Below are 26,574 nucleotides of genomic sequence, written 5' to 3'. Positions count from 1 at the left end.
TGGCAGCAAATTGAAAGTACTGACTTGACATGGTGGGGGGGGAATCAAAATGTGTTTGTGTACAGACACCAGCTCCACTAACTACAGAAAAATCCACTGACTGGATTCTGAGAAGTGTACAGCTGCGTGGTGCATAGGGACATGGTTTAGTGGAAGACTTGGGAGTGTTACGTTTGTAGTTGGACTCAATGATCTTAAAGGTCTTCCAATCTAAACAATTATTTGTGATTCTATGTTGGCAAAATTGATAAATGTCATTTTGCAGGGTCCAGTATAACAAGCGCATGAAAAGAAAATAATATTTTTTGGTTTAGTGAGCTCATCCAGCTACGTAGAGACACTAGATACTTGTGATTCAGCAGTGCACTAGTTTGTCATTTACACATGCAGTCATTTGTAAAAGGGTTTCTTAAGCTTAAGCCACAATGAATAAAATGCTGAAGAGGTAGTACTTACCTTTCAAATACTTTACTTGCCTGTATCTATACCAAAAATGTAACAGGATTTCAAGCATCAGATTTGTCATTTACAGCCTACACTAAACTAATCAAAGTTTAAAGGATGACTTTGTCTACTGTTAAACTTCATCCTATGGAACTAAGTAGAGCATGAATTCTAACTAGTCAGCAGCATGGGGAAAAATTATGCCAGTACTTACTATTTATAGCTCATGGCAACATCCACAAAGTACTTTCTTCTCTGCCGATAGACATTGTCTTTAAACCCCTTAAGCAAGGAAGAAGAGAGTGATTTACAATAAGAATAAAAAATTAGCTGTAAGAATTATAAAATAAATCATTTAAATGTTTATTTACTACCTAATGATATTGTATTTTGACTAATAATACTGGACTGCAAAAGAAGAGAAAGTTTTCTTCACTTTTTTCCCCACCAAAGACCCACAGAAGATTTTTCTCAAGACTCGTTGGTGCATAGGTACAGTCATTCATCCAAGATGCTGAAAAAGGGAAGCGTTTTCCTAGTCATTTCATCTCACTCAGGTTTTCCTTAATGGGAATAGAGATATCAGTACACATACCAGCACAAAGCAGAAAATTGACCTATCCTTAGCACACCTTTCTCCACTAGGAGAATCAAGCACCCAGAGTTCATATACAACTTATTCCTAAGGTGCTACTTCAGCAGTTGTCATCTTAATCAATGCATTAGAGACTGAACCATCAGCCTCAAGCATCACATGTGTATCTTGTCCCAATTTGAGTTACAGGGGAAGGGCTCATGGGGTACGGTAGGCTTACACCTTTTTTGTGTGAAGTGCAAAGGAGCTACATAACACACACACACCAGCTTTGAGCTACTCAAAACTAGGACAAGGTCTCTACTGTGCCTGTAACAGATGTAGACACTTCCAAGTTTTGGACTACAAAAAGTTATCTATTTCCAAGGCAGGACTGCAAACCTTTTGCAGATGAAAAATTCTAGGAAAGTGCATTTAAGTTTCCCCTTGTCAAAGCTGAGAATTAAAATGCATTTTTTCCTTACTACTCACATACACAAACACAAACCACTGAAAGGAATGAAAAGATTACATTGTTTCATTTGAAATATTTATATAAGCTTTCAGAAAACTCAGAAGATATTTTACTGCCCCATAATCAAGGCTGCACTGCTGGGCTAGAGTAAGGGAGGATTTCAATGGACTGAACAAAACTTTTAAGTCTCCACTGCTACACTGAAAAGTTTTTGACTGGCAAAAAAAATACTGTAATCTGGGGAAGCCTCCTTGGCTGCTTAATACCTTCTGACAAAAGCACTCAGATGCAGACTGTTCTAGAGCCAGAAGGGGATGGAAGACAGCACAGAGGATTTAAAACCATCAAGCGTAGTTAAACTGCAACTCATTAGCCAATATGGAGTGGGTTCGGGCTATGCCTCTGAAGTGGTGCTATGCTAGTTGTTCAACCGGAGAATTCTCTTGGGTCCTCAGGCCACCCCCAAGGAACAAGGCAGGCACCAGTAATGGCCTTTGAAAGGCCAGTCAGAGATTTTACAGGGTTTTTCCCCTCCATCTCTGACACCTAGCATGCTGCATAAGGTAACAAATGATGTGTAAATTATAAGAGCTCCCCCAAGTGTAAAATATGTATTCATATAATAAAAATGTATTTTTTCATTGTCTGTGAAACTGAAGGCAGCTTTTCAGCAGATCACCCACGTATTTAATGAAAGCATCAACTCAGAACATAAAACAGTATCAAATGGCCCATCACAGTCATCAACTCAAGGCTAGAATGAGCTGCCACTAAGGTCTCTGTTTGAACCAAATTACTATTAATGGTTGAAGGTAATCAACATATTTTTCCATTCTAAGAAAATGCAAGGTACATGGCAGAAACCAGGATCCAGGAACACACTCCCCAGCTGCAGGCCTACAGTGTGGGAAGGGCTCACATGTGGTAGAGATGGCTGGGAATCAAGCAAGGCAACAATTCTTATTATGGCTGATACGCAGGCAGGTAACACCAGGGACAGGAAAATGGGGCTGCCAGAGGGCATCGCAATGATGTCCATTTGCTTGTGTGCTCAGGCATGAGGGTCTATCGCTGAGCCCTCACCACAGCACGGCCACTATGGGAGCCATGGAGCAGAGAGGACAGAAGACAGTGGTCTGAGTCCCATTTCTGCACTGACTTACAGGCCCAAAGCCAGGACCAGGCACTGGCAGAGGCTGCCCAGGGAGGTGGTTGATTCACCTTCCCCGTAGGTGTTTAAGGCACGGGTGGACGAGGTGCTGAGGGATATGGTTTAGTGTTTGATGGGAACGGTTGGACTCGATGATCCAGTGGGTCTCTTCCAACCTGGTTATTCTGTGATTCTGTGATTCTGTGACCACCAGGAGTACTGGCCTCTTCTCAGCCAAGGCAGTCACCAGAGAAGGGTCAGCACAGCCACTGCAGTACCATGGTGTAGCACAGATGCATCACTAGAGAGCCCCTTACACAGAACTGGTCTTTCTGCTGTCACTTACAATCTCTATGGGTCCGTTATTCACCATCTTGGACAATACCAACAAAAATACAAGTGACAAAACCCAAAGGAGACGTCACCTATAGCTACAGTTTAAATTGATTCTATTACAAGGTAATCTTGCAATCAGATATCCTAGTTAATTACCTACTTCCTTTCAGCTGGGAGTTTCACACAATACCCGTTTAATACAGTCTATTTCACTTTGGAGTAAGAATGAATACAACTATGTACCACTGGTATCTTTCAGCCAAGTGGTCCAGAGGTAGAAATTTGGATTTGTAACAAGTGAAAATGTTGTAACACAAATGCTTGCCACCATCTGCCATCTAGAGACCCAGAAGTTAAGTACTTACAGACATCAGCCAAAAGAAATAAACAACAACAAACCTATTTTTTTGCCTTTTGCACTGAACGTTTGTTCAATATGGCTTGTATGGAATGTCTCCTGCCATCAAAGTCAGGAAACCATGTAAGACACCTTCCCACCTGCTGCATTCATGCAGAAACAGGAACATGTTTCTTTGTTTTATTTTGCAATTATGTCTTGAGTGCACAAGGAAGTCTTCCTTTGTAATTCTTTCTTCTGTGACACCTAGGTTAATATTAATTCTTACCTAAGAGCAGTGACAAAACTGAAGGTCAGAGTCAGAATGCTTCTATCAACTAGTTATTTAAAAACATACATAAATGAAAGCAGTACAAAAAGGGACACAGTTGTTCAAGAGTGAATAAGTTTTCTGGAGAACCTGTTTTTTGAGTGTCCTGCTGCAAAAAAAGGAAAATTGATTCACTGAAATCAGTGAAGAGAACTGAATCCCCATTTTCTGAAAACCTCATGCACAAAAAAAGTACTCAGAATCAGTAGTCAATGAGCTTTTTGTTTGACTGGTAAATAATCTAAACAGATTATCTACGATACAATTTCATTAGACACTTACGGGGTGATCTGCATCCAGCTCAGATCCATACATCAAAACTCTCTGTGAGCATTTGTCTAATTCAGATATCTTCCTGGGGAACCAAGGGACACAGTCGAGATCTGTGGAAGACAGAACACAAGTTGGATGTACTGGAGTGTGAGGTTACAGAGATACCCGTGCAAAACGTTTGTCAGTGTCTAACCCAAGTGATACAAAAGCACCCTTGCCTTCTTCATCTGTCCAGATGTTTTCTGGTGGATTGAGAGATACAATATTAGTTTGAAACTTGAGCAACTGGATAAGTTCATTAAATTCTTTCTTAGTGCAGTCACAGTCCACAAATATTTCCACCTCCGAGTTTCTTCTCTTTGATTTCCGTGATTCAATATGAACCATGCTCACGTGTTTCTCCTGTGGAAAGATCAAATAGCGTATGAAATGCCAATGAAATACCAGCTAGAAGGGAATATTGAAGGTATGGTCCTCAAGAAAGTTTTTTTCCCAGTTATTAAAAGGACTTTTCATTGAAAGTACTCATTTTTGATCTACATAACTGGTTACTGATGCTTAATAAATAATTTTTAAAAATTTTTAAAAATCTGTATACTGAATATTAACATAATATTCCGTTTAATGAAGACAGTTAACTAATGATTTAATTTTATCTAACAAGGCAATCTTTTATAAAGGACAGTATTACTTTATAACTAAAAAATTGTAATTCAATTGTATGTTTACATTTGTTAAACACGAAATGCAATTTTAGGCAGTTATGCAATGTGCCTAATTATACTGTTAATTTAACTTGATTCGAGTGCGTTTACTTAGACACTATTAAATGTGTACTAGTTCAGCATCTCCCATGAACATGAAGGAGGAAATGTTGTTTTAAGGATAACTGTGTATCAGTCCTCATCTATCTTTCTTGCAGCAGTTATGAATTACTTGAAGTGGTGACAGCAATAAAATTAAATTCTAATGCAACTTATTCTCTATTATAATGTCCTTGTGAAAGTTAAACACGAGTGAAAATTGTTCCAGTGTTAAAATTTTCCTGTGGGGTATCTCTCCCAAACAACAACAGGTCTGCTAAGGATGTAATCCAATTACAGGCATAATGTGTTATGGCTGACCCGATCCAGCACTGATGTAGCCTTGCTTCAAAACAGGAGGTTGGACTAAATAATTACTTTCAACCAATATTTCTATTGACTCTGATTTTTCCTTCTTTTGCCAGACACAAACTATCTGTTACTTTTCACAACTCTCCTTTCACTTACTCAGTGAAGCCAATAAAACATGCTTTTACTTCCAAAATGGGAAGAACTCTGTGCTTATACTTCCACCTGCCTGCTGTATTTTGAAGACGTGTCCATTTCAGGTGACAGTCCCCTCTGGTACAGCCAACCAGCAATCTCTGCTTTTACAGCCCTGGATATACGTGCATAAATTAAATAAGTGGCATACTCCATGTATACTGTGCATCTCCTTAGTTAACACATTCAAACCTAACAAATTCACAGAAGGAAAACCCTCTATCTGTTGAGGGGTTTGAACCTGCTGTTCGTAAACTGCTAGATTACAAAGCCCAGCAGGATCATTTTGATGATGTGCTCTTGAATAACTCAGGCCACGGGACTCCCCTGCGTGGTTTCAGCTGTCACAGAGGTACCAGTTTTAGACATTCTCTTGGAAAGCTGAACTTTGACCAGCCCTAGATTGAGAAGAAGACAAAACCCTGCACTTCCCCTCACAGTACTCAAATCATCAAGTGACCCCATGAGTGAGAGTGATATCTCTACAACATCTTCCCGTTGTGTTTTAAGAGGCCAGAGTGAGTTATATGCCCATTCCCACGAAGATGTTGTTGATTTCAGATATGAGCCCATTCAAGCATGTAAACTGCAGTTAGACACTTAACCCTTAAACATGGTTCCTGCAGTTCCTCTCAGCTTCATTCAAACACCCTGGTTCCTGGCAGTCTCCATCCCAGGAATCTAACTCATTCCCTTTTTTAGGACAGGGAACCTTGGTATCTACATCAGCCTTCAGGAATCTTCTCCAAGAACCAGCTCCTGTGAGACAGGACTGTTAATGCCCCGTGCTCCCACACTTACACCTCCCAACTTTCTTTTCACTGTGCTGCACAGACTCAACAACCTAAGACTTATCATACTGCTTTGCGTTAACTGTTCTCAAACACACCTCCAAGCCCTCTTGAATTTAGTAATAAGGCAAGCAGATTATGTGCAGGACTGAAACCCACTGATTGCCTGGGGATCTATATGGAAACCAATACTTCACAATTTATATTCTAGTTAGACACAAAGCCCTGGCCCTGCAAGCACTTAAAAGTGAATTTAACCTTATGACAAAACACTGTCCTGCAGCAAGGCTGCCACCACTACCTGACTGTATGTAATTTAGTTTCTGAACTGCTCTCTGAAAGTGCCTCCTTTCATTGTGGCCTCCACAGACAACTCCAGATCTAATTTACAGTGTTTAGAATCACACGTTGGCAATCTAAAGCAAATGGTGTGAAAATCAGCTTCACTGTTGTATTTTATTCCAGAAAACCCTTTGCAAGCCCAAAAGGCTTTGTTGAGTGGTCCATAAAATTTTAAGTTATTTGTATTCAATTCTACAGAGTGCAACTGCACTTTATTCTTTCTGCCAGAGTCCATTAGATTCATACCAACAAACAACCTGACCTCAGCAGCCTTCCTCAGCCCAGTCAGTGTGATGATTTGAAAGCTTTACCTGGAAAAGTCGAAGAGCTTTCACCAATCCACCAACTTCATTCTTCAAGGAAAACACCACGGCTGTCTTTCCACCTTCAGAAACAGATTCACCTTTCCCATTTCCCTTACTCCCTTTCTTTTCCTCATTTTTCCCAGAACTCGGTCTGTTTGGCTAAAAATGGACAAAGAACAGCATCATTTCAGATGCAAAAGGCATTTCCTAAAATTAAGACTTTTTAAGCAAATAGAATTTTTTATTAGAAAATACCTGAATGGGACTCATCCAGACTTAATTTAAAGGGCAACGCACTCACTTGAAACCAGAACCACAGGCCAAAATCAGCTCTTAGAGATGATCATATTAGAGACCAGTCCATTAAAAAGAGCTTAAGGAAAAGTATATGAATACCTGAGATACAAATATGATGCTATGATTAGGGCAATGCTATCATTAATAACAGATAGGAAGCAAATAGAGTTGGTCTGAATTATTGAAAATCTTGCAGTGATGCAATTCTAGCCTGAATATTGCTGCAAAATTGCACTGCAAAATTGCAGTGATGCTATTCTAACCTGTACCAGACAATTTATGATGATTTACACTGATCTGTGTTTTCACATTAACCATTAAATTTAAAACATATACTTTATGTTCTCTGTTATAGTGCAGTTAATGGTATCACATCACATCATTTTTCCTGAGAAAAGAAAATCTCTGTTGTTTCCAGTGGGAGGTGTCCCCGCCCATAGCAGGGGGGTGGAACTGGATGATCTTTAAGGTCCCTTCCAACCCAAACAACTGTATGATTATAAAAACAAGGACAGAAATGCAAACTTAGACCGTTTGTTTCATAGAAGATGAGCCGGCTGAGGAACTCAAGAAAATACAGAAAATCACACCACCCTTGGCCACTCCTACATTCTTCCCTCAACCTGTGGGTCAAAGACTGCTTTAAGACGAATTTTAGCCATCATTTTCCAAAAAAAATATAACTTTATCAGCTTAGATCTTATTGAGATGCAAACATATAGACAATTCTTCATAAGATTGACCATGATTTTTAAAAAAACAGCTCACACTTTCCAATACCCAGGTTGTGACTCCTGGAGAAATTAAGTCTCCAGTGAGATGTTAACAGCTCTTTTTAACATCCATAATACAGTCACTAAAAATAAATATGAAAATAGAAATTAAGAATCACACACAATTTTAACACATGGATTAAATTGTCCTTTAGTAAATTGTAAAGCAGCTTACAGAAAATAACCCGAAAATGAATGAAGTTTTTAAACAGGTCTTGTAACACTTGCTAAAAGTCAAGTTAAATCAATATTCTTATTTTTAAGTTACAGGTAGGTTATCCCACTTGCGTAATGTCTGTGGACCTGTAATGATGGACTTTAGCAAAGGGTCACCCTGTGTTTCTAGGAGATTTTACAAAATTTTATCAAGGGCTTTGTGACCCAGCAAAAAATTAGCAATTTTCAGCCCGATTCCTTTGCAAACTGGATTATATAAAATTGTTTTATTAAAAATTTATATCACTGATAGTGATATTCATCACATCCATCTTAATGTATTCACACAGTTGATGTCAAATTGGCTTATTTTTTTATTCAGTCATAGTCTACAATGAAATATCTCTCTCCACTGAATAAAGCACCCACAGCTCTCAAGTCAGCTCCCATTGGATCTTCCAAGACTTTTGTTAAGAGTGCACTGAGTTAAAAAGAGGGCATAATTGTACTAAAAGCCACATTTTAAACAGCCACAATTAAACCAGTTACTGGACACGTTAAAAAGTCTCCGTGGTCTTTTCTCATCATTTATTACACTACACAGAAACTATCTGGAAAAGAAATTATGTTTGTGGAATGATCTATGAAGGGTTTCAAACAGGCTTATTTTTCTAGCAGTTGAACTTATATGATTCTGGTCAGGAGGAGGTTTGCTTAGGGGAGAGTCACTTTTGGCTTAACTTCAGTAATATTTGGGGTTTGACAGAGTCATTTCCACATACATCAAGCATACAACCTCCACACCCAGTGACGAAGAAGCTGTTTTATAGCATACACATTTTTTCACTGTGTGCTGCTTTCTAGAAGCCATGTCCCAGGGATCACATAGTCAACTGAGTGTCTGACAATCTTGATACCGTCAGTTCCTCTGGGAAACTAGAGCAATGGGACCTTCAGAGACAGTCACTGTATTCCTTAATACTCTCAAGGAAGCCTTAACTGAAATGATGACTAAAATATTCTCACAAGCACATGCAATCTAGAATACCTATTTGTTATGAGCCCAGTAGAAGAGGCTCTGACATAGCAAGAACTCAATCTTATCAGACATGTTCATTAGTACACTTCATAATTAAATAATGACTAGCAGATCGACTTTCCTAATGGAAATTAATTACCTGGAGCAAGTGCAAATACTCAGTAATGCCATCTACAGCAGAGCTCAGTGAAGAAAGTAACTCAGATATAGAGACAATAAAAAAAGTTTATCCCATTTAATTCAGTATTTACAATAGAAGCAAAGCATGCACAAATAGGAATATTTCACATTTTACCATATAAACAATAGGCCAGTTCACAACTGGTACAAACTGGCACATTATGTCAGTTCTACTAAAGTGATCTGAATCTTCCTGTGCTGCAAAATTTTACAGGAGGCTAAAACTTCACAATCCTAAATATTTCACATATTCAAAGCAGGTTACATGATTAGTACCTATTAACATTCTCTGTTCTTCTTAAAGTGGCCTTATTCAAATACATTCACCTGCAAGCATCCAGTTTATCCCGCACTTGAAACGCTCCAAGCACCTGTTGCACCCATATCATCACCTTACAGGGAAACACTTCTACCTCCCGACAGGGGTTTCAGCAGGGAAATTGCTCATCCTCTATATGATGCTCCCACATGTTCTCACATCCCTGAGAGTTGGCAGAAGCAGGAAAACCTCAAAGTGCCATAGGCACCAAGGCAGTGTAAGTGCGCACAGAATCATAGAATCACTAAGTTGGAAAAGACCTCTTAGATCATCGAGTCCAACCATTCCCATCTGCCACTAAACCATGTCCCTGAGCACCTCGTCTACCCATCTTTTAAATACCTCCCAGCATGGTGACTCAACCACCTCCCCGAGCAGCCTGTTCCAGTGCCCAATGACCCTTTCTGTGAAAAATTTCTTCCTGATGTCCAGTCTGAACCCCCTCTGGCACAACTTGAAGCCATTCCCCCTTGTTCTATCATGACCTATGTAATGCCCAAAAAGTTTTTACCGTGAGGTTTGTAATCACCCTGAAAATGCAGAATCCGCTGGCAGGGCACACGGTTGGCAGGACTAATCACGAGTACCTAAAACCACCTCAGCTGGACCCCAGAGCTGCGATGTTAGTGCAGTACCGGTTAATTAACTGCGTTTCTAATGATACCTTCACTACTGTTTGAAGACGCATTTGAGGCACCGTTCTGAACACGGGATTAGACTGTCAGGTTAGCATCACCAGCCCCTGTGGCTCCTGAAAGTCTGTTCCCTGCCCCCACAGCTGCGAGGAAGGGGGACGGCTCCCCGAATGGACTGGACCCGTCCCGCAGCATCCCGAGCAGCTCCCTTCGCGCAGCATCCCGAGTTGCTCCCTCCCTACAGCATCCCGAGCAGCTGCTCCCGTCTCGCAGCATCCCAAGCGGCTCCCGTCCCGCAACATTCCGAGCGGCTCCCGTCCCGCAGCATCCCGAGCCGCTCATCCTGGACCGCAGCGTCCCGAGCGGCTCCCGTCCCGCAACATTCCGAGCAGCTCCCGTCCCGCAGTATCCCGAGAGGCTCCCATCCCGCACCATCCCGAGCGGCCGCTCCCTCCCCGCAGCATCCCGAGCGGCTCCCGCCCCGCAGCATCTTCAGCAGATCCCGTCCCGCAGCATCCCGAGCGGCTCCCGCCCCGCAGCATCTTCAGCAGATCCCGTCCCGCAGCATCCCGAGCGGCTCATCCCGTCCCGCAGCATCCCGAGTGGCTCCCGTCCCGCAGCATCCCGAGCGGCTGTTCCCTCCCCGCAGCATCCCGAGCGGCTCATCCCGTCCCGCAGCATCCCGAGCAGCTGCTCCCTCCCCGCAGCATCCCGAGCGGCTCCCGTCCCGCAACATTCCGAGCAGCTCCCGTCCCACAGCATCCTCAGCAGATCCCGTCCCGCAGCATCCCGAGCGGCTCCCATCCCGCACCATCCCTTGCGGCTCCCGCCCCGCAGCATCCTGAGCGGATCCCGTCCCGCAGCATCCAAAGCGGCTCCCGTCTCGCAGCATCCCGAGCGGCTGTTCCCTCCCCGCAGCATCCCGAGCGGCTCCCGTCCCGCACCATCCCGAGCAGCTGCTCCCTCCCCGCAGCATCCCGCAGGATCCCAGCCCCGGCACTCACGGCGTGGCCGCCGCCGGCGGGCCGCTCCTCGGGGAAGGCGGAGTCGAGCGAGAATCCCCTCCGCGCCCAGTACTTGCTGGAGAACATCATCATGGCGGGCTGCATGGCGGCGGCCGCGGGCAGCGCCGCTCTACCCGCCCGGCCCCGCCGCCGCCGCCTTTATAGGCCCCCCCGGCACTGATGGGAAAACGCGATTAGGGGGCACCCGCCGCCCACGGCCCCGCCGACCTCAGCCGGGGCGGGGAGCCGGGCACTGCCCAGCCTCGCTGCACCCCCGGGAGAATCGTAAAACGAGCCATTAAAGCGTTTATTTCGTACCTAATTATATTGTGTTGTAACTACCAACCGAATCCCGGGCTGCATCAAAAGAAGCGTGGCCAGCAGGGCGAGGGAGGGGATTTTGCCCCCCTGTCCCTCTCTTGTGAGACCCAACTGGAGTATTATGTCCAGTTCTGGAATCCACAGCATAAGAAGGAGATGGAGCTGTTGGAACGGGTCCAGAGGAGGACTGGAGCACCTCCCATAGAGGACAGGCTGAGAGAGCTGGTGTTCTTCAGCCTGAAGAAGAGAAGGCTCCGAGGAGACCTCGTATCGACCTTCCAGTACCTGAAGGGGCCATGAGAAAGCTGGAGACAGACTGTTCACAAAGGCTTGTAGTGATAGGACAAGGGGCAATGGCCATAAACTGGAGAGGAGCAGCTTTAAACTGGACATTAGGAAGAATTTCTTCACTATGAGAGTGGTGAGGCCCTGGCACAGATCACCCAGGGAAGCTGTGGCTGCCCCATCCCTGGAGGTGTTCAAGGCCAGGGTGGATGGGGCCTTAGGCAGCCTGATCTAGCGGGAGGTGCCCCTGTCCAGGGCAGGGGGCTTGGGACTAGATGATCTCTAAGGCCCCTTCCAACCCAAACTATTCTATGATTCTATGACTACTACTAATACTGGACTGCAAGAGAAGAGAAGGTTTTCTTCACTTTTTTCCCCACCAAAGACCCACAAGGGATTTTTTTCAAGACAGGTTGGTGCATAGGTACAGTCATTCATCCAAGATGCTGAAAAGGGGAAACTTTTTTCCTAGTCGTTTCATCTCACTCAGGTTTTCTTTAATCAGAATGGAGATACCAGTACAGACACCAGCACAAAGCAGAATAATTGACCTATCCTTAGCACACCTTTCTTCACTAGGAGAATCAAGCACCCAGAGTTCATATGCAACTTACTCCTAAGATGCTACTTCAGCAGTTGTCATTTTAAACAATCCATTAGAGACAGAACCATCAGCCTCACACATCACATGTGCATATTGCTCCGATTTGAGTTACAGGGGAAGAGCTCGTGGGGTGCAGTGGGCTCACACCTTTTGTGTATGAAGTGCAAAAGAGCTACTTAACACACACACACCAGCTAGTACAGTCCATGAAGCTATTCAAAGCTAGAACAAGGTCTTTTCTGTGCCTGTAACAGATATCAAAAATGCCAGTAAATAAACTCTCCAAGACTCATTTTGGAGTTTTAGAAAGCAAGAAGCCTTTAACAGGCCCGGGCAACGCAACGGGAGTGATCTCCGTCATCTTCTGCAACAAGACAAGAGCTGGCCACAGAACATACTTCCCACTTACATGCACATGCACCGCCTCTCCCCTCCCCCCCCAATCCCCCACACTCCCAAGAAATCTTCTGCCTATTGTATTACTTTCCAAGGACCAATTTCCATGCTATCATGAATCTCACAGCAGTCAAAACTCTCACCATTCTGGAGCTGCCTCCAGCTCTCTGCTCAACCCTGCATCCAAGGTACGGAAAGGCCACAAACAGAAGAAGCGATACCCACTCAGCACACCCCACACAAGACGCCACCATCTCCAAAGAATGAACAGTCTGTGGAAAAACACTGCCCGAAAGAAAACATGCAACTAGAGGGGCACTCTGTCCAGCCTCCTCCCCTCAAAAAAAAATACAATCACCCAGATGAAACCCAACTCCACCCCAACCCAAATAAAAAATATTCCATACCCTGCAATAACAACCACTTTTTGTATCACTACAGAAGTCCCTCAGGGTCAGGAGGCTCTTGGAGAGTTGTGCCCACCACCCCTGGGGGCAGGCAACGCTTGTATCTTCCCTTCACACTGTTGCCCACCTGCTTCAGGCAGGGAAATGCTGCTTTGAAGCCACCCCGGGTTGGGTTGAAGCAAAACCTGCGTGCTCTCTCCATCCCCCGTGGGCAGGCAGGGCAGCAGGACAAGATTTATGCTGGCCAAGGGCCCTGTTGCGCTGGGCAGCCCTGGGGAGGAATGGGAATGGGAATGGGAATAGGAATAGGAATAGGAATAGGAATAGGAATAGGTCCAGCAGTGCCAGGGGACATGGGGAGAGCACACCAAACGAAAGCAGGATCTGAGTTTCTACACATAAAAGTTGTGATACGACTTTAAACTAAAGAATCTCTCATCAAAAACTCCTCCCTCTTCCTTTAAGACTACTACTTTGAAAAACAAAGGCTGGTTCAGAGCAGATGTATTAAAAGTTAAAATTCCTGTCTAACAATCATATAGAGCAATTAATTACTTATGGAGACCAAACAATCCCATACAGAACCTGGAGGTCTTTTAAATTTACATGTGTATGACAACTTTTGTTCTGACAGTTTGTGACAACTTGGCAACAACTTGTGATGCTTGGGTGACTTCACTTGTCTTCACTCATGTATCTGGGATTAAGACTTATTTATTTTCTTTTTAGGGATTTGTTTACTACTTAATCTCAGACTACTGTCAACTTGGAAATGGTAAATTAGCAGAAGGTAACTGCTGAAACAATAACTTGACTGCAATGTTAAGGTAATGTCTTGGTCTCTTAAATCTACTTCTGAAGAAGGTTTAATGGATCTAATAATGGATTTTAAATGGATGGTCATGCTCCATGTTCAGGACCAGGAAAAGTTCACAGTTCTTTTGGAACTCCTGGGAAGCCTGAAGCCTCTTCTTCTTAGCCTCACTTTTCCAGAGTTTCTCGTTAGTGAAATGTAATAAGGATCGTTTCTTCTGCTTGACAATAAGATTGTAATAATATTTGGTTCCTATACATGTCCCTGTAATGTAAATCAATCATTTTCATTATGCTAACCCACAAAGTTTTACTTCATTTTCCCAGTTCAGGGAAAACATGTCTACATGTGATAGTTCAGTCTCACATCCTAAGTTATCAAGTTATCTGTCATAGTTATTCATTATTTGTAATAATGGGAAAGCAAATTGGAGTCTTTGGACTTTTATATTCCCACCTGCTATGCCTGAGATGTCTAGACACAGTTACTGCAGCTGAACAATTTACGAAAATGAGATCACTTTGCACTCTCTGAATGCTCCAATGATGAAACCAAGCTCTATTGAGCAGGCTTTTCTCCTACCAGCGTGACAGAGCACGATTTTATCTACAGTTAGATGCTAGTGCTGCAGCCGAGCCATCAGACAAGACCTTACTACCCAGTAGCCTTGCTATCTATCAAAGCTTTGTGCAGTAACTAGAGCATGGCAAAAGTTTTCTGTCTCTCATAGCTTCCTCAGGACGACTCATGAATGCAAAACAAACAAAGGTACATTATGCCAGCAGGTAGTGAGGCAGGGAAAAGTCAAATGATGCAGCAATTGTAACCATGCTGCTTGCCTGTGAATCCCACAGAGAGACTGATTCTTCCTGGAAAAGAAGTTCTTTTGCAGCTGGTATTTAGTAGGTGGACTTTTCCGTATCAGTGCCAGATTAAGGGACACACATTTATGGACCAAAAACGTTCATTTCTTCTTTGTTCTAGCTGCAGTACAACAGAGCTGGTATGCAGCTCTAGGATTATTGCTAAACTACAGATATTGTTTAGATTTCAACTATTGTTCACAATGCCATATATGTAACACAAGTGAACACTTAAAATCCCTGGTGAAAAAAATGGGAAGCGTGTTGAAACAGCTATTCAAAAATATCTGGTTTAGAATATATGTTGGGGTGCCACACAGCAATCTTATTTCACTTTAGGAGATGGAGTTGATATTAATAGAAATAAAGGTAGTTGTCTAGCACACAGAAATAAGCTTATTCTTATTTCTAAAAGGCATCTCATTGCCTATAATCAGAAAGCATAAATTCCAAGCTCATCTTTAGCTTACACACATATATATTTGCCTCTCCTCCCTTGAGAGAACAGAATCACCATTTGTCTGAACTCCTAAGCAATGCACTTTTAAAGCTTAAAAATGCAGAATTCTCAAGCGTAAACTTACCTCTATATCCGAAGCAAGTCTGTGAGATGTTTTAAATGTTTGAGCCATTTCCCCTCTTATGGATACTGACTGTCCATTTCAGCATAGTTTTCCTTAAAACTATTTGTAACATTTACCATAGTTTGATGACATTTACTAGCAACCTTAAGACCTTCCATTTGATTTTAACAAGAGGATAAAATTCACGATGCGGGGCAGCTAGTATACACCAAGAAATAATCTGGATCTACCTCTGGCTTTCCCAGATAACCATGAAGGCTTCATTTATAATTGTGCTACAGCAGAAAGGAGGACTTTGAAGGCATAATGTGGCAGAATGGTGAAAGAAATGAAGCAATGAAAAAGTATCAAAAAAGTATCAAAAAATTATGAAGAAGGAAACAATTCACAAGGATCTACAAAATGAAAAGAACGCTGTTCAATGTAAGGCCAAAAAGGCGAGGAGGAGATCAGATACTCTTCTTATGAATGCAAGAGATGTTGACACAAACAGAAATTAGAAGTCTCAATAGCTAACCAAATCATTGTTGAATTGGTATATCAAGGACTTTATGAAATAATTGACAAGTGGACTAGCGAAAGGAGCCTCTTACACCAAGGAAAGAGAGATGTACAATCTGTTTCCAGACCATAAATGACACACACACCACCTCGGAAGTCCAATTCTCTGAGTGAAACAGGTCTACTGAAAATCCAGGCTGAGAACACAGACCTAATTTTTAAGTCATGAAGAAGCACAGGTTTTCAAGCAGCCAGAAAAATCACCCTAAGATCTAACAGCACCAAGATTTTAATCAACCAACAGCTGTTGGCAAAGGATATCTACAAAATGATTGACTGGCTAGGAAGATCTGGGAATACAAGTGATAAATTTTGATCCAGAATTTAGGAGAAAACAATGAAAGGAGAGAGGACTGAGGGAAGAATGAACACAAAATGAATTTGTGATCTTCAGCCAAAAAAAGAAACAGAAAAAAAAGCAACTGACAATTTCAGAAAAGAGAACTTAAGTAAGTTCAGTTACTACAACATCCCGGGGGAGGAAGCCTAGTGCAGAAAGGAAATTCTTTCCTTGCTTGAGGAAAAAATAGATTTTCATCAAGAAACTGTTTCACTGTAGAAGAAGTGTTGTCTTCTACTATACTTTTACTAATAGTATCATAGCTCATTAGTTTGTCATTACCTTCAACTCAAAAAAAGGAGCTTACAGGAGATGAAAACTAGAACCAAGCTATTAAATTCAGACAGCATAACACAATAACACATAGACAAAGGCTGTGCTACCAAATTTGAAGTAATTAGTACAGGACATGAGAAGCAATTTTTTTTTTCCAGCAGCCTATCATAACCAACAGCAAGAGCAGGGAATAACTTCTTAGCTTTTAACAAGATAAAACAATGTTGGAGAATACTTGGCATAAGTCTGATCACAGCAAAAGATTTGGCACCTAAGCCACGCTTAGTAAGTAGGCTTATTAAATCTCTGCCATCAATAACTATTTTAAGAACTCGGGGTGGACAAGTGACTAAGAACTGGGAAAAGGTCAAAATTACATCCATTTTCAAACAGGTACTGGGGAGGAGGAAGGGCTGGAGAATTATGAACCAGTCTAATCTAATTTGTTTGAGAAAACATTAGTACTGAAATTACTTGTAAAGGACCAGAAGATAACAAGTGATTAAACAGTCAAGATGGATTTGCTGAGAACAAATTGTGTCAAGCAAATCTCATTTCCTCTTAGGAGTGTCCTGTGGACCAAGGCAAAACAATACATGTCATTCATCTTGATGGTAAGGAAGCGTTTGGCATGTTCTTTCATAACATTCTCACAAGACAGATATGGAAACCAAGTCCAGATCAAACTAATAGATTGGGCAGAGAGGTGGGTTCACTGATAAATGGAAGGTTGCAGAGAACAGGAGAGCCACAAGTACCTACACTCACTCCCAAGCTATTTAGGAATAGCCTAAATGACCATGTAGAGACCACCTCTGAATTCCCAGACTGTACCTGCCTCAGAGATACTGTAAGTAGTACAAAATTTAAACTGATCTTCGCAGGCAGAGGGGTGCTTATAGATGGCCACCTACACAGTTACAAGAGAAGGCGGGACTCATATGAAGGAAGTCAGAAGGTATAGAAAATCACCATCTGCAAGTGATCGTTCAGTCTGTCCTGGGAGCCTACAAACCTGTAAAGTGCTTGTGTTGTAGACTGCAGGATCTACAAAGGTATCCTCCCAAAGGATTAGACATGCTTTCCAACTGGAAATAGCCTAGATGATCTTTCATTCACAGACTTGCAAAAGGGCCTTCCAATATTGCAAATCTATGATTTTAACAGACTTGGATGTTTATACTTGGTAAGTTCCTCACAGTGGAAAAGAAAAATGTGTGCTACGAATGGTCTGGCTAAAAGAACAGGTTAAGTCTGAGATTTCTCAGCTCCTTTATGTGGCTCACCATACACTGCCCAAATGAATCATATCAGCATAAAAGATGCAGCGGCACAGGACAGAGAACAAGCAACCAAGACTGCTATTGTTGGTAGCAGTATAGAATCATAGAACGGTTTGGGTTGAAAGGAACCTTAAAGATCCTGCAGTTCCAACCCCCCTGCTGTGGGCAGGGACACCTTCCACTAGACCAAAGCTCAAAGCCTCAACCAACCTGGCCTTGAAGACTTTCAGGAATGGGGTATCCATGACTTCTCTGGGCAACCTGTTCAAATGCCTCATCACCTCCATAGAAAAAAAATTCTTCCTAATATGTAATCTAAATCTCCCCTCTTTCAGCTTAAAACCATTACCCCTCATCCTGTCCCTGCACTCCCTGATAAAAAGCCCCTCTTCAGCTTTCTTTTAGCCCCCCTTTATGTACTGGAAGGCTGCTATAAAGTCTCCCCAGAGTCTTCTCTTCTCGAGGTTGAACAATCCAAACTCAGTCTTTCCTTGTATGGGAGGTGTTCTATCCCTCTGATCATCTGCAACAGCAGTTGTCCTGTTTTGCTGCTTGAGGAATTATCAAGTCCCTGAGCCAAACCACCTGTACTTGAAAGAATTCTTTTGGTCTCCTGCATGAGTTACTTTAACAGTGAAACCAGAAGAGCATGTGAAAGCTCTCGAAGATCAACACCCAAAGGTGGCATGCACCCAATGTAACCTAAAAGATACCGATTCCTACACCAAGAGTATTTTGGAAAAGCTCCCGATGTTTCAATTCATTGTGTTAGCAACAGTGCAGCTGAAGAGAGGTTACTTATATAAAATGTAACTATGTTTTGCATCAGGTCTAGATGGGCATTTTAAAAGTGTCATCTTCAGTAGGAAGGATTAATTTATTAGCATGATCTCAGACATGATCAAGAATGCCTGTTAACATACCATGCTGGGTCTGGCTGGGATGGAGTTAACTTTCCTTATAGCAACCCACATGATGCCATGCTTTGCATTTGTGCCTAAAACAGAGCTGATGACACACTTGTGGGCTGTTGCTGAGCAGTGCCTGCACAGCACTGAGGATTTCTCGCTTCTTCCCCAGACACAGCCAGGATTGTTGACCCAAGCTGACCAAAGCAATATTCCATACCACATGCCATTCTGCCTAACAATAAAAGCTCAAGGAAAGGAGAGGGAAGCAGGGACATTCATGGTCATGGTGGTTATCTCTCCAAGGAACCTGTGTGAACTCCTTGCTTCCCAGGAAGCGCCTGGACGTTTTCCTGCTAGTGGGCAGCACTGAAAACCTCTTTGTGCTTTGCTTGCAGAAGCAGCATCCGCTTTCCCTGTTAAATAGTCATTGTCTCAGTCCATGAGCTTTCTTGCCTTTTATTTTCTCACCATCCCACGGGACAGGGGAGTGTATGAGAGGCTGAGCGGGTGTTTGGCTGCTGGCCAGGGCCAACCACACCACACAGAGAGAAGAAACAAGTCACCACCACGTCCTGAACTACTAGCCTGGGCAAAAATTAAGTTCTACACAACGCAGCTCTGCTGTTAGTTGGTTAATAGCAAGATACATATGTAGAAACAGTCTAAGAACTGAAGTTCAGATAGGGTACATGTAGCTTGTATAATCAAAATATATACTATAATTCCTTCAAAACATAACCCATCTAGAAGACTTCGTTTATTTGAATTACATCAACAGTTTGAAATATATATTTGATTCAATTATGACATTCATTTTGGATGAGGCAAAAAGTGACATCCTACAATATACTTTTTGTTGCAATTCATCAAAAAAAATCAGTTTGTGCCAAAGATATAGTGATTCAACAAGAAAAAATAGCTCACATACTTTAAAAAATTTCAGACTGAAATCCCCATTTAAGCTTGAATTTCATTTTTCATTTAATTTATGAGGCCTGCACTCTGACATCACTTAATTGAATAGCAGACATTATCAAGTCCCACTAAACAAGAAGCACAATTCATCTTTTAACACCATAAAAAAGCATTTGAAAGCATCTTTAAATCAAGTATAGTAGCACACACACATGAAATCTGCCTGTGAACTGCTCAGTTATGTATCCGTGTCTCTTACCACCTCATCAATGCTCACATACAGTCATGTCAACTAGGGAGCTAGATATAAGTACATAATTGCAGGTACAGAACCAAGGTTTAGGATTTCCTGCTTTAATCCCAGTCACCATAGAGCAGTTAATGGATTTTCTCCCAGAAGAACAAGCATTGACTTCTTTGTCATGATTCTTTCACACAAGTTGGTACCAGCCACTGACTAGAAACATTCAGAAAACAGTCAACAAGTATCTTAAAACACATTTTCAAACTAAGACAGCTTCAAAATCATGTTACTTTTCTGCACCCGATGGACCAAATTTCAGTTTTAAGTTGCATCTATACAAGAATATTTACTGACTCTGAGTTAACATATTTCCCGAACAAATGATTACTCCTGCTCACAGCCCACTGAAGTATTTTTTTTCCAGTCCTATTTGTAAAGGGAATCATTCGCATCACACTAGGATGCACAAATAGCGCTAGCAGTACCAAAACTTGTTCACCGTCCAAATTCTTAATGCCAAATAATTAAAAAGAAAAACTTTTCTCAAGTAATGCAAGAGTCTTGTAATAGAATTATTTAGAAAAGTGCAGGAAAAGTGCCTCACTCATTTTGAACAAAACATTATCTAAAAAAATGAAAGCTAGAACAATACCATTTACAGCTTTCTGAAAAGTTTCAGCAATTAAGCTTTGATTTGGTGCTCAAGGATATATTTGATAGTAGTAAGGAATCTGATTCCTCCCTGCTTTGACTGACTTGGGACAAAGAATTTTATAGAATAATATATGAGGAAAAACCAAAGAATAGGTGAAGAGGCACGATCAACATCATCTTCGGTCTGGCCACTAGAAAAATGCCAAGGTTTTAAGAAAAATAAACTTGTCAGTGGCAAAACTGGGGCTGTTGAACATTAACACCTTAAATTTAATTGAACTACAGAACAAAACAAAAACATTGCTAATACAGTCAGCATCATAGTATTTCCACAATTGGTTCTCAGAGCAATCAGGACCTGTTGTAACATATATGTAGCCTTCATGTTCTTTAGGAGGATTCCCTCAGCAATGAATACAAAGCCACCACACCTGATACAGGTTTGAAGGCCATGGGATAACAGTGTTCACTGCAAAACAGAGGCACTTCAGAGGAAAAGGATAGGTACACGTTTGCTTAATTGCTGAAGCATTAAGTTATTACTATGGACAATCCATCCTGTTATAATTTTTAACATCCCAGTGTCAAATTCTACAACCATTGGTCAAAACTTCCAAGAAGCTTCAGGCAACTCTCCTTCTCACACTCAGAAGGAAAAACCCTCAAAAAAGTACTTCTGAAACAAGTAAAATTGCTCAAGCAGGCAAAATAAGAAAAGTCCCTCCTTAAGGAGAGACCTACATAAATGTAATTTTTACCTTGGAACAGATAACCCTGGAATTCTGCTACGACTGTAATATATGAAGTTTTAAATAGTCATCTCAAAAGATAATTCTTCAAGGGAAGAATTAAAAAATAACAGAACAGGTTTGCAGGGACTAAACAAATATTCCCTTTTGTGGCCTGGCAACTGTAACTGAAAAAAGTATTCAGTTAGTTCATATTTGTTAATTCCAAGCAATCTAAACCTTTTATATACAAGAGAAATTTGCACATCCAGAACCTCCAAAATCATGACATTTTTTCAGTCTTTGTGATCCCGATTAAGGCCTCTCACAGGGTTTGTAGTCTCAGCTTAGACTAAAACCATCGGTTTGGTGGAGGATGAGGTTCCTCTCAATTGCAACTCTTTGCAAGGCTGCCAGTCAGCAGGAAGGAAACTACAGATAATGCACACTGCAACAGGCATTTGATTGCATTGTTGGGAAGCAGAGCAAGTCTACCTACTCCAAGCCTTCCACAGCAGCTGCTCACTGTTAATTCAGGAGCAACCTTCTTATCCTTGACATCTGAGTGCTTAACACAAAAGGAGAAGATCAACAATTATAAACAAAAAGGAAAGGTAAACTTTTCTTTAAGGGCTAGTCATAGTTCTTAGCAGCCATATCTGTAATTCTAAGTGAGAGGCTCCCACTTAAATAGGTTTTTCCTAAACACCTGAACATTCATGTTCAGTCAGTTATGATTTTCTTCAAGATTTTAAGATGTTGCATATAATTTTTTGTGGCTACATATCCTGAATAACTAAGAACCATGCATTTTGTTGAAGACAAACTGACAGACTTGCCCATTGCATTTCTCAGTATTAGACACTTCCCTCCCCCATTTCCTTGGTTTCATTTTAAAATAATTTTTGACAAAAACATTTTGCAAGTACATTTCAAAGTGAATTCAGGTTCTCTAAAAATACTGAAACTAACTTGCTTAGTATGTTTGAACCAAAGTGTTGATTATGTAAGTTCTAATGCTTTTATATATTCTATGCCACATGAAATGAACTGCCAAGCAGCACAATACTCAACACGGAAGAAGAGCATGATGCTTCACAGCAATTTCCTGGACAGGAAATGAAAGGCTATAGATACTCTCAGCTATGAATCCTTGACTTTTACTACATAAGACTTCTTATTAACTGATGAGAGATAGCGCATTGACGATATTAAAAACAAAATCTATACTGATTCAGCTCTCCAGTGTTTGTTCACAACTTGTGAGAGAATTTTAATCAAGTCTAAAATTATTGTAACAACTTGATTTATCTGTTATGACCTTTGTATTACTTACATTTGCTTTAGATGGCATAATAACATTTGTAAAAGTAAACTGCTCCAGAAGAAAAAGCTCCACCATATCCCACACATAACTGCTAAGAGATGAAAGGCATGTTTCACTCTGTAATAAACAGATGTTCCCAATACTCTTCATTACAAAATACGTAATATTGATGGACTAAATGTTGCTAGTTATCCCCTCTATCTCATGGCCTTACATCAACAACCAGACAACTAGATTTTTTTCTCTAAATATGATTTAATTAAAAACACTAAATCGGCTTTGATTTTTATTTTATATATGTACAATAGCAACCCAATAATGAATACACTGAATCAGTTATGTTAAATTTCACATAACATCAAAGGACATCAGCATGGCATAGAATAAACTCACACTGCCTTTTGCATATACAAAAAATGCATTAATATTAATTGTGATTACTATTTTGGTTTGTGGTGTATTTTTGTCGACTTATTAATTCTCCAAATAATCTTGCCATAAAAACACTGTAAGTAGTTAATTGATCAGTTAATATATTAGCAAAGATAAACATTAGTAAAGTTTGCGAGAAATCAACTGTAAAATTACCTCAAGTGTAGGACTGAATGTATTCACATGAAAGTTACTTTCAGTTAGAAAAGTTTTGAAAAAGAGCCCAAGTTGGAGCTGTGCATTAATTTGGTCAAACTGAGTCATATGAATGAACAGTCAAGTTTATTCAGATATTGAAAATATGACTGTCCTTTTTAGTATTCAAACACATTTGTGTATATAGTGTGTGTGTATGTGTGTAAATATATAATATGCATATATAAAGTGAAGATATGTTAATGTAAAAATATACTGTTCATCCACTCCCTATTACACAAAATTCAATATTTGGACATTAAACGGTATAAGTATAAATGTCCACTTCAAATCTACATTCAACCAGCAACAAATACTTAGAAGTATTTTTGTAAACATTTGAGATAGGGAAAACCCATTCATTTACAAAATGATCCTTCTTGAACACATCAGCATCTCTTCAGCTTGAAATTTTGTACAGCAGCTTCAGCTGGCCTATTGTGCATCTGCTCAAAATTAAAGAGCTCACACTGTCTTAGATCAATACGTGTGAAAGCTCAGCAAATGCACAATTTCCAAACTCATTCTTAATCACCATCCATTTCCAGTTCACCAGCAAAAAGAAAATGCACTTGGCTACAAAAATATTAAGGAATGTTATTGAAAACAAAAGGCTATTTTGGTAGAAGAAACTACAAAAATAGTTAGGTTGAGTCATGTTGTAAAGCTTTAATGCAAGAGCATTACAGTACAGATTTTTCTTTCCAACCTTAAAGCTTAATCAACACCAAATTTAAATATCCATCTCTCAAGTACTTGAAAAAAACGTGCTTGGTAAAGTCTTTCTTCAATTTAGCCAACTGTAATTATGCAGGTGCCAGGCTCTGTGTCTCAGACATCTGTTGAGAGCTGTTGCTTGTTCCATTGGCAGCAATTACAGGTGTTGAGAGAGACTGATACAATGACGTTGGACAACTCAACACAGCTCCACTTTCATCCTCTCCAGTATCTGAATCTGGTGTTATGGAACTGCTTTCTATCCCCAGAATCTCACTAACTGCTTGAGGCAATTCCTAGAAGAGAAGGAATAAAAAGTTACTGTAATTAAATGACAAAAGTTAACAACCAGGTGTCATTCCCAGTCCCACCCCTGCCCCCATCCAGCCCTCTCCCCCAGTAAGTAATCATTCATCTGAATTTAGCTGTACTGAAAGCATCTCTCAGGATTAGTTCCATTAAAGTTACCATTTGCTGTATCTGAGATTTGGAAAGACAGCAAAGGGGGCAGACTCAGGAATCAATTCCTTCACTACAAAAATAAAAGTCTAAACAACTATTATAATTACACTTCATGTTATTGAAATTGGTTTTATTGAGTGAACCATTAGGTTCTGCCTAATAAGTCTGGTATACTTTCAGTGAAATGCATCTTTCACCTCATTTTTCTCAGGCACGCTGAACATTAAATCAGGTTATCTAGTCAGAGTTAAGAAATCATGACCAAAAGGCACAACCCAGCTTGCCTCTAGTGAACAATAATATTCTATAAAATTTATCACTCTTACTTACACACTTTTAGAATATAGGTGTTGTATAGGTACAGCACATCCTTTCTTACCCTTTCTTAGGCATTTAGTTATTTTGCAAGTCATACACGCATGCCTATAGCCAACTACATACTTTTACCCTCTAAAAATGCTCACAATAGATACATTCAAAATATCTTTACCTTGCAATTCATCATCTGCATAGAAATTGCTTCTGCTTTGCAGAGTATATGTTCCACATCAATTTTCATAGACAGTTCATTGATATGCTAAAAATATATTCACGAAGAAGAGTTAAGTGTGATAAATGTTAAATACGCTTTACTATAAAATACACTAGTACTGCACTGCACTGCTAGGAAGTATCTCCTTGCCCCTTAGGGTATGAAATACTAAGCATGCTCTGTTTGCTTTGACAAACGGCTACTGTTGCATACTGCAGGCTTTGACCAGCATCCAAGATCTGCAAGAGGAAGCCACGGTATTTCTAAATGTGACAAACTATCTAGCCCTCCTAGGCAACCCCACAGCTCACATTTTCAAAGAGGTAACAAATAAGATTACAGAAGAAAAAGCAAAAATTAAGATTAAACAGTCTAAGCAGTAGTCTAAGGAGGAGAAACATTTCCAATCTGTTAAGAATCTTATCACTAAACACAGACATCAAATAAACCATTTTGAAAGCATGGAGGATAGATATTCAGTTCACATTTAACCCTCCAGAAGAGAGTACACACTTTTTTCTTCTCACAACATGATATACAAACATACTGCAATCACTTCAAAAGTTAATTAATATTTAAAAAATGCATAAGGATTCAGTACCTTTAGTATTTCATTAAAGCCGTAATGCTTATCCATTATTTGCTGTTTTTCAGATTCTAAGATAGCACAACAAAGGAGAAGATGAAAATTCTGGCAAGGCAAATCCGTCCACATGACCTGTAAAATACATAAGCCACTTCTGAAATGCTTATGCTTTTTCACTGAAAAGAAAAGCAGTTATTTAAAACTAAGCTCTAAATCCAACTGGCTTAACTAACAATAAGCTATTTTCAAAGGCAACTAAGTATTTGTAAAACTACTTGACATTTTCTTTTGGCCAGTTAGTGACAACTCAAGTCAGCGGTCATCAAATGTGTATCTGGCTTAAGATTTCTGTGTCTACCAAGTTGTCCTCTATAATGCTACTAAGCTGCCTGACATTGTGGTCTTGTGAATGTGTGTTCTGCCTCAACTCCTGTGAAATTCTCCCACTCAAGATTACTAATTACACAGAAGTAATTAAAACTAGTAAATTATTTGTGTGGTATAGTATGTCTGCATCAAGTGTGAATTAGTAGAAGTGAGTTATGTGTAGTAATCCCTCCAAAAGGTTCTAATGGTTATAAGTAAAGCAACTAAAGTTGTTTGCAATCAAAAAAAATTTCTACATAAATTACTCCAATGAACAGATAAAGGGATTTAAGCCAGCGGATTTACTCTCAAAAAAAGGCAGGCAAAAAGAACAAGACACATCAAGATTCAGACTTGCTTCACTAATAAAAATTTTCTTGCTTCATTATTGATAGAACACAGCCTTAAAATTCCACATTACTTACTCTCACATGAACCTTTATCACTAGTGCATGTAAACAGAACTGCACAAATCTGAATTCACTTAGTCCCGGATTAAATTTCATATAATTTTCAGATAACCAATATTCTTTTAAAGCACTCCCTCATTCAGGGAAAGGAGTTGGAATGTAAATAGGCTGATAAACAATAACAATGATACAAAAATGTCTACAGTCTACCAATAGAAGACAGAAACATGATAATATTCTGCATTAGGGGAATCAAGCCAAAATACAGACCTGTATAACAGTTATCTTTTTAT

At 40.5% G+C, this 26,574-nt stretch overlaps 2 protein-coding genes across 2 annotated transcripts in view; both read right to left on the bottom strand.

The window, feature by feature from the left end:
- The window catches only part of TPH2 (tryptophan hydroxylase 2), a 55,535-nt gene extending 44,362 nt beyond the window's left edge, over positions 1-11,173 (bottom strand). The window contains exons 1-5 of the mRNA XM_069849811.1: positions 11,069-11,173; positions 6,672-6,824; positions 4,139-4,322; positions 3,930-4,030; positions 659-726 (exon numbers count right to left, since the gene is read on the bottom strand). Coding sequence (XP_069705912.1) covers positions 659-726; positions 3,930-4,030; positions 4,139-4,322; positions 6,672-6,824; positions 11,069-11,173 — 611 coding nt within the window. The remainder of the gene's footprint in view (positions 1-658; positions 727-3,929; positions 4,031-4,138; positions 4,323-6,671; positions 6,825-11,068) is intronic.
- A 12,684-nt stretch (positions 11,174-23,857) lies between these two features.
- The window catches only part of TBC1D15 (TBC1 domain family member 15), a 34,338-nt gene continuing 31,621 nt past the window's right edge, over positions 23,858-26,574 (bottom strand). The window contains exons 15-17 of the mRNA XM_069857503.1: positions 25,521-25,637; positions 24,878-24,964; positions 23,858-24,221 (exon numbers count right to left, since the gene is read on the bottom strand). Of these exons, the coding sequence (XP_069713604.1) occupies positions 24,015-24,221; positions 24,878-24,964; positions 25,521-25,637 (411 nt within the window). The 3' untranslated portion in view covers positions 23,858-24,014. The remainder of the gene's footprint in view (positions 24,222-24,877; positions 24,965-25,520; positions 25,638-26,574) is intronic.

This window comes from Phaenicophaeus curvirostris, chromosome 1 (genome assembly GCF_032191515.1).
Source record: "Phaenicophaeus curvirostris isolate KB17595 chromosome 1, BPBGC_Pcur_1.0, whole genome shotgun sequence".
Classification (NCBI taxonomy): Eukaryota; Metazoa; Chordata; class Aves; order Cuculiformes; family Cuculidae; genus Phaenicophaeus; species Phaenicophaeus curvirostris.
The sequence above is the reverse complement of the archived record's forward strand: the minus strand, read 5'-3'. Positions and strand labels throughout refer to the sequence as shown.